The 16,660-nt window shown below is 47.0% G+C and overlaps 1 protein-coding gene across 2 annotated transcripts in view; it reads right to left on the bottom strand.

Annotated features, from left to right (window-relative positions):
• shroom4 (shroom family member 4) overlaps positions 1-16,660 on the bottom strand; it is a 61,047-nt gene that overhangs the window by 7,158 nt on the left and 37,229 nt on the right. The window contains exons 1-3 of one of the 2 annotated variants that reach the window (XM_080519181.1): positions 14,148-14,229; positions 9,687-9,902; positions 2,617-5,437 (exon numbers count right to left, since the gene is read on the bottom strand). In XM_080519181.1, coding sequence (XP_080375307.1) covers positions 2,617-5,437; positions 9,687-9,739 — 2,874 coding nt within the window. In that variant the 5' untranslated portion in view covers positions 9,740-9,902; positions 14,148-14,229. Of the gene's footprint in view, positions 1-2,616; positions 5,438-9,686; positions 9,903-14,147; positions 14,230-16,660 lie in introns of those variants that run through there. The other variant, XM_080519180.1, reaches the window with a different exon arrangement.

Genomic DNA, 16,660 nt, shown 5'->3' on the forward strand with positions numbered 1-16,660 from the left:
CTAAGTTCATATTTCTTCATGAGCTGAGACAACAGTCAGCAGAATAACTGATAACAATAATAATAATAATAATAATTAATATTAGCAGCAGTCATTAGCGACAGGACACGTCTGCACAACCCATTCGACCGGGTTACGACTCCAAGCAGAGGATCGTGAACGAACTCACTGCTCTCTCGTTAATGCTCAAGGTCACACAGTAAAAGACAAGAAAGGACGGGGGTGGGGGTGGTGGGGGGTGGGGGGTTCTCTGCACAAATACCCTGCTGGGGTCCACACACACACACACACACACACACACACACATTCCTCTGCACAGATATTTTCTGACTGTCTGGGATGCTAATGTGGTCTTTTCTTTGGCACAGCTGACATTTTTGTTATTTTTTTTACATACTTGGCCATCACTTGGTGTGAACGGAGGCTAAAACCAACTCAACTCCAACAACTGATATGATCGGTGATAATAAGATCCATTTCCCAGAGGTTTGGATGTGCAAAGACATTTGGTCGTCTTTTTGGGGCTCAGAGAAGTTAGTGTGCTTTGTTATTAAGACTAGGGATTCAAATGTTTACTAAGAGAAAGAGGAGTCGATTACTCCACAGCATTTTTGAGCTTCTGTCAAACAGAAATGTGAAAAATGCGGTTTTCTGAACCGTTGAACCGGCATCCCTGCGTAATAGTCTGGTTATTTTTAAATGTTCTGCTATTCTGACAGTTTATAGACGGAACACCCAATCAATTAAATGGACGATTGCTCATGAATGAGGGGGGAAAATAAGCTTTGGACCTCAAACGAAAAAACATCTATCACCGTGAACAATAACCCACCCTCGGTTTCGACACTGCTTCTGCTTGTTTTATTGAAGATTTCAACTTTACTCACATTAACCCAAATGTTCCCGAGTCGATGGAGCTTGACATCTAAGCGATAGTGGTCGACGTGTTTCATTTAGAGCATAAAGAACATTTCGCAACGCAACGTTTTCACCACTGAACTCCACAGTCCATTAGGAACGCTGAGCAGTTTTGGTATTCTTTGTGACGAGGTGGGATTGAAAAGAAAATGACAAAATAATCTTGAAAACACGGCCGGCGCTTTCCACGAGGAATAATATCGATCGATTCCATTTCTGTGTTTCGTTTGACCAACACTGCAAAAATTCCTCCGAAATAAGTAAGAAAAAAATATACTAAAACAAGAAAATTAATACTTAAAATAAGCAAACCGATATGCCAACAGAACAAGAAAATCTTACTTAAGATTTTCAAAAATAAGAAAGTAATTCTGGCCCCATATGACCCAGCGTCTTGAAAACAGCATTTTTGGACTCAAAACAAATATTATTTTCATGTGTTCTTATTTTAAAATCTTAAAATAAGAAGATTGGGTTTATGAAATGCGAGTTCAGGTCCTTTGATTGTTGGTCAGTCATCTTAAAATGAGAAAAATGCTTGTTTTAAGCGTGTTTTAATACTCAACGCCAAGCCCATTCTAGCTAATAAGAAAATAAAGTAACAATCATCTTAAAACCAGAATAATAATCTAAGCGGACAATTTTGTTTTAAGCAAAATGACTTATTAGTCAAAAACAAGTAATTTTTCACTTAATTTAAGAAATGATATCTTTCCTAGATTTTACTTTTTGCAGTGAAGCTCGTTTCAACCAAGCCCACTTTAAACTGAGAAATCCCACTTTTACATCGCCTACTATTGAAACGCAGCAGATATTAAAGCAGGTTATTGCTTTGTCATGAAACGAAGAATCTCCGATATGAAACGGATCGTAATCTGGAGGGAAAACCAACACAGAAACTACTATTCGCTGAACGCTCTCTTCACTGGAGACATATTGAGTCCAAAACAAACGCCAGAGTCGGCGGATAAGCGCACTAATAGATTTACATCCACCGGGGTTACAGAAGTTCAGGCGTGGGCCTCGCAGCCCCCCTGCCAAGAGTCTCAAATGAATCTTGCGGCCAAGCTGGAACCCCACGCTGTTATTATCGCGGACGCAAACGTTGCTCAATCTCCCCACAGTTCCATGGCTTAACTCAATGATCCTCCGAATTTTTTTGCTTCTTCACATTTCGACCTCCAAACCCACCGTTTGACCGTCGGACCGAGGGAATAATCGACTCCGACATCCTGCTTCACTCTGCGAGGAGTCACTTGGTGTCGGCGAAGCTGAGATTTGGTCTAGAAATGGAGTCTGAAGGGCCAAAAGGCGTTTAAACGTCTTTAACAGGCTTGAGTACTTTATATTAATGCATCTTGAGCATCTAAATTCATTCACGAGTAACGCAGATGGTATAAAGCGTCTTTTTCGTTCAGATTAATGTATTTCGTACATGACAAATAAACAAATAAATTAAAAATATAAAAGCTCAAGAGTCTTTTCTGCTTGATATGTTGTCCAGGTATTATTTTTAGGGTCGAAGCATTTGTCCACCTTTCATCCTAAACCATGGCCTTTGATCTTTTTGTGAGTTCCTGTGTAGAAATGCCCACCTGTTTACACACACATACACAACAAAAGGACTCAAAATGAACCTAAACTCCGTCATGAAGCTGCTTAATGCAGGATAACCGTCAGTGAGGAGAGCAGCCTCACCTCTGTGGGCGTGAAGCTTCTCTCTGGGTAGCTTCTCTCTGGGTACCCCTGATGGTGGGAGGAGCTGCCGACCGGATGGAAAGCAGATCGCGGCGCCTGGTTCTGATGTTGACCGTGTGGATGAGCCTGAGGCTTTGGCTGGAAGCACTGGAAGTTCTCCGTGTGCTGGAAGTCCCGGTTTCGTTCTCGGAAGCCAGAGCCGCCGTAAAACTCGTGGCGCGAGGCGAGTTGAGAATCTTCCTCCCTTTCTCTTTCCGGCTCTCTCTCCCGTTCCTTCTTGAGACGCTCCGTCTCCCCGGCTCTCTCCGTCTCTCTTTCTCGTTCCATCTCAAGCTCCCGCTCTCGTTCCACCTCCCACCGCCTCACCCTCTCCTCTCGCTCCCTCACCCTCAGCCTCTCCATTTCCAACTCCTTCTCCTGTCTTTCTCTCTCCTGCTGCCTCTCTCTTTCCCTCAACTTCTCCTCGCGCTCTCGTTCCCTCGCTTTCTCCTCCATTTCTCTCGCCTGCTCCCTCTCTCGCTCCCTCTGCCTCTCCCTCATGACGCTCACAGACTGCCTCCGGGCCTCCACAGTGCTCTGGAGCAGGGCACTATCCTGCTGGAGGCCCCCCTGGTACGAGTATCTCCTCTGGCTTGGAGGTTGAGCGGGTTCCCCCCCTTGGTGCTCCGGGTAGCGGGAGGTTTTCTTCTGCCTGTAGCCCGGGAGACTCGAGATGGACACGCCTTTGCTCGTCTCCTCGAAAAACTTCATCCTGTCGGCAAACGGGAGAATATCCGTCTCCTCGATCCGAGAGCAGGAAGAGGAGCGTCCGTAGGAGGTAGACGAGGAGGAGGTGAAGGCACAGACCCCGTGCCGTGACCCCGTGTGCCCCAACACTCTCTCAGCCGTGACGGCGCATTGCTTGGCCGGTTCTGGTTGGAGTTTGTGCTCGGGCGTCCAACGCCAGCGGCGGGCCTTGCCGGCGGGCGCCGGCTCCTCAACGACTCGGATGCCGACGCCGAAACTAGGATGACCCGGATCCAGAATCTGAACCGACCGCGATGAGTCGTCGTCGTGAGCGTAGGCCGACGCCCGGGACGGGGGAACTCGGTGGTCGGCATCGCTCGAGGCGTTCGACGTGGTCTGTGAATCCGGACGAATGGCGGGAGCGGCGAGTGACACTTCAGAGGGGTTTTCCTTGCAAGGCGGGTCTGGATCTCCCCACTCCTCGCTGAGGTCGGGGCCCTCCTCCTGGACCGTCTCTCCGCTGCAGAGCAACCCTCCCGGGCCGTGGCTGCGCTGCAGCTGGGCCTTCTTCCTCTGAATCTCGTTGCGGAGGTTGGTGGCGAATCGCTCGCTGCGACGCCGGTTCCTTCTAAAGTTCCTGGTGGACTTTTTCGGCGATGCGGCGTCGCCCGCATCCTCCTCTCTTTTCCCTCCGCCGTCAACCGTTTCCTGCTCCTGCAATAAAGTGTCCACACTGGCAGCAGTACTGAGAGGTGCAAAGTCGCTCTCCAGTATTGGGTCGCAGCCTATTCTCTCCGCCGACGAGGCCATGGGTTCCCCCGGGACGCTCACGGAGCGACCCCAAGGGATGTGATGATGGTCCGATGAGACCGACCCACCGTTTACACTCCCTTCCAGACTTTCGCTTGCATTGCCATCGTCGACATCCCCGTCCAAAAACACCGATCCCGGAGTTGAGCACCGGCTGCCCCCCCATTTGTTGGATAAGGTGCTGTGGAGGTCTTCCTTTGTGGCCGGAACAGACGAGTTAGACCACTGGCTGCTCGCGGAGGGATTCGACGCCAAAGAAGCGCCGTCGCTGTCGAACTGCAATAACTGGAGTTGTGTGGCGAGAAGCTTCTCGGGGGCGCTGTGTCTGTGCAGCCCGGTGGAGGAGTGCTTGGTCTGGGGGCGTCTCATCAGAGTCTGGGTTTGAACTTCACCCGGGGCGCCCGTGGTTAAGGCGATCGGACCAGAGGAGGTGACGGCGGTTAGGGAGGTCGTCGCCGAGTCAGAGACGTGATTTGAGGTGCTGTCTGATTTGTATTCTTTGTTATCACCAGAGTCACATCTGATTGGTCTAATATCTTTACTCTGCCGTTGCATGTAGCGGGAGTCTAAGGTATCTGCTTTTGTTTGGGTACGATCTTCAAGTATAGAGAAGCCATTTTGAATCGCTGGCTCAGCTATCAGAGGAGACTTGCTGTCCTCGTGATAAGACACTCTGGAATTTTCAATCGGAGCGGAAACGCAACGTTTGCTGGCGACTTTGGGGCGACTCCGGGTCGCCCTGAAACTGTCCTTCCTTGTTGGAGGCTGAGGGGGGTTCATCTTCCTCCCGGCGTCGCTTTCTCCGTTCCTTACAACCTCAAAGTCTCCGCCGCTTCGGTCCTGCTCGTAGCAGCACGACGAGGGTCTGTCCTTGACCTCGGCGGGCCTCTGCCGCGGCCTGGTCAGCGATCTGGACTTGTGCGCCACCTGCCGGGCCTCATCTGGGACCTCGCCGGACGATCTCGGCAGCGTTGAGGCGTCGCCGCCGTGGTACCCTTGACACGGCGGCCCCAGGCTCTGCAGGAGGTTCTCCATGGAGCAGGCCTCGCCGGGCCGCAGCGGCACCGTGGCGTAGTCGGACGTGTTGGAGCTGGCGGAGAAGGAGCTGTAGGCCGAGTCTCTCTTGTTGTTGAAGAGGGTGGGGTCGACGGGGGACTGGTGAGAGTCCGAGTACGGCTGCGTGGTGGGTGTCGGGGTGTCCAGGCTCTCCATGGAGCCCAGGGAACTGCTCTGGTCAGTGGACGAGTAGGGCCTGGACAGCTGTCCCCACTGCATGGACAAGTCACTGTGAAGAGACAGAAATAAGAAATCAAATCGGGCGTTTTTAAACTTTTTCTTTCGGATTTCTGCGTTCTGAAGACACGAGCGCGATATCTCTTGGAGCAACTTCTCTTTTTGACAAGTCGTCTTTCATGTACGAATGGCATGCCGAGACGCAGACCCCAAACCCACGCGGTGCCTTTGTCTCAGAGACGTTTGGTCTGTTTTCTATCAGCGACTGAAGATCCACAGCTGCCTCACGGGTTTTCAAAGCCCCTCTGAGGAAGCGTCTTTAGGCAGGGAGGGATTTCCTCCTCATCAACTCCCAACTGCCCGCAGTCCAAAAAAATTTTCAGAGTCATCCCCCGACTCCTCTCATCCTCTTTTAACTACCCCTTCTTTTCCCTTCTTCCGCTTTCGGATTCCTCTGGTCTCAGCTTCTTTAAATCAAACAGATTTATTCCAAAATACATTTTAAAAAGCAGCTTTTTTTGAGAGACAGATGTGTGTCTTACAGTCTCTACAATATCCAACATTTCTGTGTGAAACAAGCTCAATTCAGAAAAGATTCACCCATTAAATGGAGTGAAAATAGAAAGATAGATGAGAAACAGATGAGGGATTAGAGTAGAGTAGACAGATTTCATTTAACCACGATATCCTGGGTGTCCTAATTTGTAACCTCTTGCTATACATGAACATCTTTTTTGTTGTCCCGCAAAAAAAAAAACAATCACACAGGAGGCAAAAGGAGGAATATGGATTAAAAAAAACCTTTGTGTACCTTTATCGCTATATTGAGGTAGTTTGTAGACTTGTTGTGGTCATTTTGTTTGAGTGCAGGACGAGATGTACAATGGTTCTGCAGGTTTTTTAGAAATGGACGCATCTGTTTTGCAACTTTTAAATTTGGGAGGTGAAACTTTCAAAAAATCACACCGAATTTAAATTAATTAATTTCTTTTTTCAATTCAGGAAACACATTTTTTGATTTCACCTCCTAAACAATTAAATACTTTACTATCGGTACATATGCCTATATATATATTTATGTCTGTATATTTCATAAACTTTTCATTTAACCGATTTAGATTATTTCATCACAATTTTACTTTTTAATACACATCATTTACTTTTTTAAATTTTATTCAACCATTTCAAGCATACAGGCGTCTCCACATGCAGATGTATTTTAGTGTATTTAAGATTTACATGTAATATGCGAGATTGTTTGCTGTAAATCACTTTGTGTTACATTTACTGCCTGACAAGGACTAAATAAATTGGGTAGTTTATTTTGACATCCTACATGGTTGATTCCCGTGATATGATGCATGTGTTACCTTGCTTTTGCAGAGAAAACGTGTGCGTTGCAGTGATTATATTTTATGACGCCCAGTCTTATTTTATTGTCCAACTGACAGATGCAGCGGTTGAGGGTTGGGGGCTTTGCTCAAGGGCCTGAAGTTTCCTGCATCCCAGTGGGATTCCAAACTGCAAACATCTGGTCACCAGTTCGCCTCCCTACAGTCGGTCAAGCGTCAACTATTTCGGGCAAATTGGCGCTTTAATTTTAATAGCCAGGCGTCCCTGCGTTCGGACAATGGACGGTGACACGCTGGCTGGTGAGGGGAGAGAAAGAAAGAAAGAAAGAAAAAAAATAAAGGCTCCGCATGAGAAAATACAGTCTGAAGGAAGTGAGCGATGGATGAGACACGAGGAGCTCCGCTGAAGTTCTGACCGGTGGGGAGGGAGGAGGACAGGAAATGAGACGGGAGCCGGACAGGAAATGACACTGCTGGACAATGAGACGGCAATATGGAACGGGTGAGCGACGCACACACACACACACACACACACACACGCACATAGAATAATGACTCTGCGTCATTTACATATACGTTCTGTATGTCAGATCAAGTAAACATTAAATATTTGATTATACAAACACATTGACAAAGTGTCGATAACACACACACACACACACACACACACACACACACACACACACACACACACACACACACACACACACACACACACACACACACACACACACACACACACACACACACACACACACACACACACACACAGAGAATAATGCCTCTGCGTCATTTACATATACGTTCTGTATGTCAGATCAAGTAAACATTAAATATTTGATTATACAAACACACATTGACAAAGTGTGGATAACACACACACGTAAAACACACACACTGTACAAAATGTGCGTCTCCTTCAACACAAACAGAGTTTATTGAATGTCTTCCTCTCTTTGTCCACATGTTCTAGGAGTCACATGCTATTGTCCAGAGTTATGCCCGGAGCTGCCTCCTCATCAGATGGTGAGTGTGTGTGCGTGTGTGTGTGTGTGTGTGTGCGTGTGTGTGTGTGTGTGTGTGTGTGTGTGTGTATGATGAGATCAGGCAGGACAAACTGTGGGAATAGCCGACCCACACATGCTCCTGCATGTGCGCCCTGGCCGCTATCTAATCCACCGGGGACTATTAAATCTAATCGTGGGGGCATTATATCACCGATTCTTATCAAAAGAAGAACAGTGCGGCCCTGTGACGTCCCGCGGAGCAAACAAAGCCGCGAAGGTTATTTTTCTTGAGTCAATATACAGACGACGGGGGGGAACTTCCTCTTTCCCTTTGAAGGATTAGAGTTTAGCTCGCTGAGATCATGCTCTAATACGGAGATATTTACAGGGAATGACTCGGGTCGATTCAACCTGTCTGGGCAAGTCAATCATTTGTTCCTGTTGTAATGCAGCAAAAACAAAAGAAAGCATTTATTCAAAGCTCTATAGTTGATTACCGATTTCTTTAGCTCATCAGTTTCAAGCAGAAATAAAACACACTTGTTGAAATATTGCCAATAAAAACTTCAGACTTCAGGATAGAATCTTCAGGCTAAATGAGTGTTTCGATGATTATCCCCGTCCTTCTCGCCGACGTGAAGCCGAATCATTACATTTATGCTTCTGTGCACAAAACGGCCTCCTGACTTAATGACACACTTCCTCCCGTGCCTCAGTCACATTAGGTTGCTGAAATTCTCTGGGAATTTGGAGTCGTTAAGACATTATGACGAGAACCACGTGACTCAACGTACGTTTTAAAAAAATAAATTGAAAAGCAGCAACAGTCAGAACCACTTACAATAAACAGTGTGTAAAAATATTCATAATTAACATGTCAGTTACTAGAAGTCATATTCTTTTCATTTTTAATTTATCCTGTGACCAAAAGTGAATGTATTTTTATTTTAAAAACACCAAATTGTAAGAGTTTATATCATTTATGGACATTCTTGGAAGGCATTTCACTTCTTATAGTGTTTTGAAACCGTTTTCCTCTCATACCCATAACTCCTATATTATTTATGGTATCTAGTAAATAAAAAATATTATTAGAAAGCAAAAAATAAAGTTTTAAAACATTAAAAACTGACAATCTTACAGTCATTAAAAACAAAACTACGTTAAAATGTGAAAATTGGTGCGTTTCAAAGTATTTTTCCTGAACCTGGAGTTGAAACCACTTGAGATAAAACTTAAAAAAAAAAAAAAAAAAAAAAGGTCCAACCTGCCCCGGCAGACAGACAAAGAGCAGGTCGCCAGAACAATCTGATTGGTTCAAAACTGTTTGAATAGAAGCTAAAAATAGGCCAATGAGCTTCCTGCGTGGGCAGTGTTGACATTAAAGCGGTGATGTCACCTGTTTCCTGGCAACTGTTGCGCTTTTTGGAGCAATGTCGGAGTCACGGGGGACAAAAAACCAAAAAAAAAAAAAAAAAAAAAAATCCCAGACGGTGACTTACAGCTGATGTCCAGTGAAGTCATAAGACCGTAGAGCATGACCACAGCGGCTTTGGCAACAATAGTTTTTAATAAACGTCACGCACTGATGATCGTCGCCTCATTTGTCAACGTTTTGCTTCATAAATACGGCGGTCGGCGCTTGAAAGGGTTCGGATTGCAGTCGCGGGATAATTCGCCGAACCTTCGCTCGTCGTTTTGTTCGTCTAAAACGTGGAAAGTTCCCCAAAAATCTAAATTAGTCGCTGTAGCTAAACCTCATAAATACACATGACTTGTGTCCACACCTTTAGGGAAATTACGTGATTAATATATTTTATACAATTTGAATCCGACGTCTGCGTGTTTGAAATTGATGTATTAAACTACCAATTTTAAAAACGTACAATTCAAGAGTTATCGTCTTTTTCAAGATGGCGGGTGGAGGCGCTTTCTCTCTCACCTGTTGTCGGTGGCGTGCCAGGGTAGAGTGAAGGGGCCGGGGTGGAGCTGCATGGCAGACGGAGGGGGGGGAGGGGGCGGGAGGGGAGGCGAGTCGGCCGGAGGGAGGCAGGGCGGCGGCGGTGGCGGTGGGGGAGACGGGGGCGGGGGAGGGAGGGGCTGCTCCGAAAGCTTCGCCAGGTGCCAGGAGTGAGGCCTGATGAGCGGGACGGTGCGTCTGCAGGGACAAAAAAAAAAAAAACCCACAAAATAAAGGTCAGGAAGGGCCGATCAAACTGACTTTTCATTGGGAAAACAAACAACAGCACCCTCTGGTGGCCCGGCACCAACACTACACCGTTTTCAAAACGTTGCCATGTAAACGCAAAACTCTTCTGGAACACAAACGACGCGTTTTCACTTCAAACATCGCCTCTGTGATTTTTTTAAACGCCAAAATGCCGCTCAAAATAAGAAGGAATGAATCACAGTTGGACGATTTGCGTCTGTTTTAAAACAAACCCAAACCTGATTTCAGTCAAATTAGACAGAAGTGAGGAGTCATCGCTTTTTGAAAATCCAAATCGGGTCAACTTTGTTTGTTTGAAAGTCACAGAACTGAATAGAAATCAACCGCATTAAGCTACATTTTAAGCATTTTCCTGTGCGTTTTAATTCGCCAATTTCTGTTTTTTTTTTAATGCGGCATCTTAACTCTTACTCCCTCCTCCAATCCTTTCTGTTTCTGCAGTCTCACCGTGATTTACCAGAGCCCAATGGAAACCCCCCCCCCACAATGCTTACAAATTCTGTGGAAACAGCTTCCTTCAGTGTTGTTTGGAGTTCCACTGCACTGCCATTAAAAAGCCATCTCGGCTGTACAATAGCTCCCCCCCCCAGTCTGATCCACAGCCAGGCATTCCAGTGCAGACTTCCGACCCCCCCCCGCTCGCCACATTCAACCCGACCCCCTGCAGACGGAGTGTGAAGGAGAGACGGAGAGGTACCAAGAAAAAAACACATGGAAGAGCAACGACCGGACAGTCCGATATGAAGCATTCTTCGGCCGACGAACGGTCCTTTATGAGCCAAATTGTTTATTTTGGAGCGACGCTTGGTTTGAGGGGGGAAACGCACATGAGCCGAGCACGGCAGCTACGACAAGTTGAGAGACTAAACTTGAATTTAGGCGGAAACAGAAGACGACTGATCTCGGATATTGATTTCAGAATCCATTCGGAAGCCAACAGATTTATGTTTAAACACCCCTTAAAAATACAATTATGCAATCTTTTGAGTAAATTGGCTTTGACCCTATCTTTATATATCTAAAAAAAACATTTGATTTTCAATTTGATTTGACTTAATCGGGCTGAAACCAATACAATGATCATTATCTGGACTATTTATGCGTCTTAAGACTCTTTATTCATCTCACTTGAGACTCAACGTCACCTAATCAGTCGCTTGTCATGGAGTTGCTGATAATTCTAACAGATTTGAGGTCTTCTAAGGCTCGAACTCGTCTTGTGTGAACCGATAGTTTTGACTTGCTTCATGTCCCTAATGGTTTATCGAGGACTTCATGAAACTGATCTGATTAGGACTTGGCAGAGCCAAGATCTGGACTGGACGGATCCTCTTTCTTTTCCTTTTCTTAAAACCTTATCTCAAGTCCCTCCCGCTTCACGTAGGACCTGATTTGGTCCGTCGTCACACTCGCTGACTGAACACGACATGACAGCTGGACGATCCATCTATAAAACTTGATTTTCCGTTGCCGACTTACCCAGAGCCACCACTTTTAAAAAGCGATACTCCCCGCTTCGTCAACGCCGGCAATGCGATTTCCTTTTGTTGTCATTACATTAACATCTGCGTGAATTTTTTTTGCCTCACTTCTTCCGCGCTTTCCGGGACACACTTGAAACCCGGTAAACCCAAAGGACGGGAATAAACAGGTGGCTGGGCGGGATGGCAGAGTCTTATAGACCCCGTAAAACGACACCATTCTGGGGTACTTCGTGAAAACACTCGGCGGTACAATTTTGGGAGAAGAATGCGGATCCTGGCACCACGAGGGGAAAGGAAAGGACCATTTCTGAGTATTATTGTTGATGATAAAGCAGGAGCAGGAGACCCATTTCCAAAATAAACACTCCGGTTTCCTGGTTCTGGCTCCTTGAAGAGGGGGTTCTCTCAAAGGCCCGCTGATTGTTCCGACTCGGCCGACAATGTCCCGAAATTATCCCCTGAGAAAGTTTACGCAGAGCCCGCCGATGTGCATCTATGGCTACATGTGTGTGGGAACTCTCCAAACTCAAGCAGACAAAATACCATTATCAAACATACCACAAACATTAGCATGACCCCCCCCTACCTCTCCCTCTCTCTCTCTCTCTCTCTCTCCATCTCTCTCTTTCCACCTCTTTTCCTCCAAGTTTAGCTTTCAGAGATTGATGACTGTGAAAATGAAAACAAACAATGTGACGCCAAAGTCAGATGGAGACGAAATGTACGATAAGACCAGAGGGAGGGAAGAAAAAATAAAAATAAAAAACCTCAGAAAATGATGATGAATGTGCTGACTTGCAAGTTAAGGATCTAATATCAAGATCTGCTGGACTGTTTTTTTTTTTTTTAACGGCACTGCAGGAGAGAAATGAAGCTTTTCTTCAAAAGCCACATAACCAGTTGCCGAGTCTCCAAAAAACGCTGAGTTCAGCATAATATGCTGAGATCCAACATATTCGGTGATTCGATAGATGAAGAATCAGCAACTTCTCCACAGGAACAAATACAGACGGTGGAAGGCAGAGAAAACATGGCATCTGAGACAGGAAGCAAGTAATTTCTCAACCAATCGGATGTTTTTATTCTTTAAAGCTTTTAACACTGGAAGTGAATTTTTTTTTAATACTATTTATTTATATTCAACACCGTGAAATAGATTTCCATTTCTGACATTTACAGGGCAAAAGGACGATTTACTGCATCGACAAGTCATCAGTGCAAATTTCAAGTGAATTTTAAAACCCCCTTCTTAAGACCATGAAGGCGAGCTAACTCGGCGCTATCGAACTAGCCTCGCTGGTTAGCGCGAGTTTGTAAAAACGTGCAGCTTTCTTGACATTTTATACCAGAAATCCTCATAATAATTGTCTTTATGTTGACATTGTAGGAACTTCTTGGTTTTATGAAATTAAAGACATTTTTTCATCACGGAACACCCGGCGCCGCGACAAAGAAAAACTTCAAAGCTCTAAATCAAAGGCTGTTCTTCCATTGTGGATGATGAGTTTGATGTATGTGGCTCCTGAACTTATTGTTTCCGACACTCCTGCTGTAAACATTACGGTACATTATTGTACAATGTGTGTTGGGTAAAGAAACCTTTTGCATCGTCAGCATCTTTGGAGTCGGTCGCTCAAGTCAACAAAATGCAAACAATGGAAACCGAGACATCGTTTTGACAATCAAATTAAACAAGTTCCGAACAAACTCCCACAAGAAAGGACGTTTAAGGTGACGTCAAAAACCAAACACGCAAAAGCAGGTCATCAACGGTTACTGAGGCGTCACAGGAGATCAAAACAAAGAATTGTATCTTAACAGAAAGGCGCTCAACTTTAGTTTGATCTCAAGGGTTAGTCCAGTTTTCTCAAGAACAGAACACATGCAAAGGATAGTCTGCGGGAAAAGAAGGTCATCCTGGTTCAAGGTCGAGGTCACACCTGTATCGGAACCCAGAAGACTCCCTGCTTTCGCTTTCTGACACCGTGACCCACTTGGCTACCTGTCCCAGCCGGGCCCGCCTCAAGAAAAAAAAAAAAGAAAAAAAGAAGAGTTGGAATCACATGAGCTTGGTTTTCTCCCAGGAACGGTCCGGCGAATACCAGCGTGTCTTTGACATGGAAACGAGAGCTAATGGGATAATCGAGCGCCGCTACGCTGTCGCTGGGGCTGAAGTCAAGCAGGAAATTCAATCAAGTCGGCAGGACACGGCAAGGCTCCCCATATAGAATTCTTATTTCACTGAGAAACGTCGTAGCGCGTAGTTGAGCCACGAGGCGAACCCAAGAAGGAGAAGACGGACCGCAGCAGCGGGAGGTCAGGGCCAAGGAGTTGTGCATTCTCCGTCTTTGCAGCTGTGAATGAGCCTCTATGTCAGGATCTGCTGGAATGTCCCGTCTAATGGTCAGACGGCAACAGCTGACTGATACCGCAAAGGTCACCGCGCATAATCTGAGTCACACACACACACACACACAGTCTCAATACAGTCGTGTGCAAATGCCAAGACAGGAATCCTTGCGAAATACGGACGATATCGTGAAATATGAACTCATCCTACCCACAAAAACGAGACGTGTCATCGTGACAAGCCGTAAAATGTACTTGACAACGGCTCCCAGAGGGCTAAAGGATGCAAACTCAATACTTACTGTTGTTTTGATTTTAAAAAAACAACAACAAAACTTACCAGACTCCAGAGGCTGAAGCGTCTGTCGCCGTCGAGAGCGATTCAAGCTCAAGCATCCTTGAACGAAGGAGCGAAAAGGGGCTCGACGACGGCACAAGTTCAGTCAATTCCCCCGGGGGGAGGCGGCAAGGGGGGGGGGGTGGGGGGAGGCAGGGGGGGGGGGGGGGGGGGGTCTTCGCTTTGTAATGAAAAGAGACTTTTCTTTTGTGCCGGAGTCAGTCGAGGCCCGCTAACAGTGGAGTCCGAGTCCGAGCGCCGGCGTCCATCTGAAGGAGGAGAGTCGGCGGCACGTTGTGACCGGGAGGGGAAAACCCACCGGCGGTCCTCACGTCCCCTCTCCCTCCTTTTCCTCTCTCCCTCCTCCCTCGCTCCTCTCGCTACAAGACAAAACATAACTATTCCTCCCTCCTGCACTCTCTCTCTCTCTCTCTCTCTCTCTCTCTCTCATCTCACTCTGTCCCTGCCTCTCTCGCCCCGCTCTGAGGCAGGATGTGTGAGTCAGGGAGAGAGGAAGTTTTGTGGAGACCAGATAAAGTGGTGGATGGCTGCTAAAATAATACCCAGGGTTCCACGCTGTTATTGTTTGACGGAGGGGGGAGAAAAAAAATGCAGAGCTACTTCCTCTTCTGTACATGTATGTGTGTGTGTGTGTGCGTGTGGAGAGAGCAGAGACTTGGACAGACGAGGGGGCTTTTCTTTTTTCGTTTTCATACCTTGGCGGAGAAATGAGAAAAAATAAAACAAAACGTGGTGAAAGAAGGAGGGGGGGGGGGGGATGCAGGAGAGGATGGGAGGCCTGCAGGAGAACGCACAAAGAGTGGAGGTGATTTGAGGAACCAAACAATGGACTTGTGTCACTGCTCTTATCACCGTGGGCGTATTTCTTTTAGCGCGCTCATCACTATCGGAGAACGATGGCTTTGACCACTGGACCCTCAGGCCCTGATAACGGAGGCGTATTAAACTGTCAGAAAGAGGGGAACTTCGTGAAAATACAATCCTGCCGCCAGGCGAGGCCTTGATTCGGCCCTAAATCCAAGGGTTCGGGCTGGTGGAGACCTGGAGACGGTTGGCGTTAGAGTCAAAAAGAAGCATCGAATGGAGTGGATGATCCACTCCGGCAACCCCAAGAGAATTCCAACGTGGAAAGTAGATTTTTTTTTACGTTACTAATCATGAAATGTTCCCTCGGGTTCCGAACGAAACTGAGATTTCTGGCTGTGCGGCGTTAAATAATCCACCCAAAGTTCAAGGTGCCGTTTGGTTTTGGAACTTTCGCCGCCGCTGCTCCCGACGGACATGGCGAAGTTAATCTTTCACCCGCCGCCTCCTCCTGCGGATTGTGATCCGCGTGTTTGCCTTGGCACAGGTCCGCACGCCGGATGCCCTTCCTAGAGCAGTCCTCAGCGGGATTCGCACCCGAGCCCTCCAGCCACACGCTCCCTGCTCCAATACGATGTTTTCTTTGAACGAATCTACTCTCTGCAATGGAATCCATCACCTTCGTGTAAACACACCCACCAATGCACAACCTGTTCGTCACTCGTGTGTGACAATACGAGCATAAACACTTTTTTGAGTAGAAACAAACCGGCATTTCCAGCAAGCAGCTTTTGTGGCGTGACCTGGTCACGCATCTCAGGCTTGTGAGCCGCGGCCGATAGAATCTGCATGTGACTTTCTCCTCCTTTCTTTTCTCAAGGCGAACCGGGAAGGACGCTACGTCGCCGCCGCCGCCGTCTCTCGTTTGACCCTCGACACGGCGAAACGCCGGGAGGTGTCGGTGTCCCACGTTGCCGGTGTTAAAGTTTAACCAGCCGCACGACGGCAGGCGCTTCATAACGCGAGGCCCCCGGCTTCAAAGGATTTCCTGGAGACTTGTATCTCCTGCAGACTCCTGTGAAAGTGTGTGTGTGTTGTGTGTGTGTGTGTGTGTGTGTGTGTGCAAGTGGATTCCTTACATTCCCCGTGTTCTCTTTAAGGGTGAAGGGTTAACTATGCTGGAAAGCCTAAACAACCTCACCTCCTCCCCTTCAACCCTTTGTGCTCGTCTGATTAGGATCTATTTGTTTGCTTTATAGGTCTCCCTGTGTGTGTGTGTGTATGTGTGTGTGTGTGTGTGTGTGTGCGTGCATCTGCATGCAATCAGACCCCCCGTTTGTTTGCCTTGTCGGACCCTCATCTCACTTGATTAAGGATTCCTGAAAGACAAATTCGCTTGTAGCATGTTACTGTTTGGGTGCACATATGAAAATATGTGCGCTACTGCTGAGGCTTACACACACAGATGCACAGACACACACACACACACACACACACTTTTTGCATACCAGGTAATCAGTACAGTGAGACTGGGCTCATACCAGAGGTCGATGGCAGGAAGGGTGAAGTCCATTTTAGCCTGCGCGGCACAATGCACTGTTTGTTACTGATTGTGTGTGTGTGTGTGTGTGTGTGTGTGTGTGTGTGTGTGTGTGTGTGTGTGTGTGTGTGTGTGTGTGTGTGTGTGTGTG

This window comes from Blennius ocellaris (genome assembly GCF_963422515.1).
Source record: "Blennius ocellaris genome assembly, chromosome: 23".
Lineage (NCBI taxonomy): Eukaryota > Metazoa > Chordata > Actinopteri > Blenniiformes > Blenniidae > Blennius > Blennius ocellaris.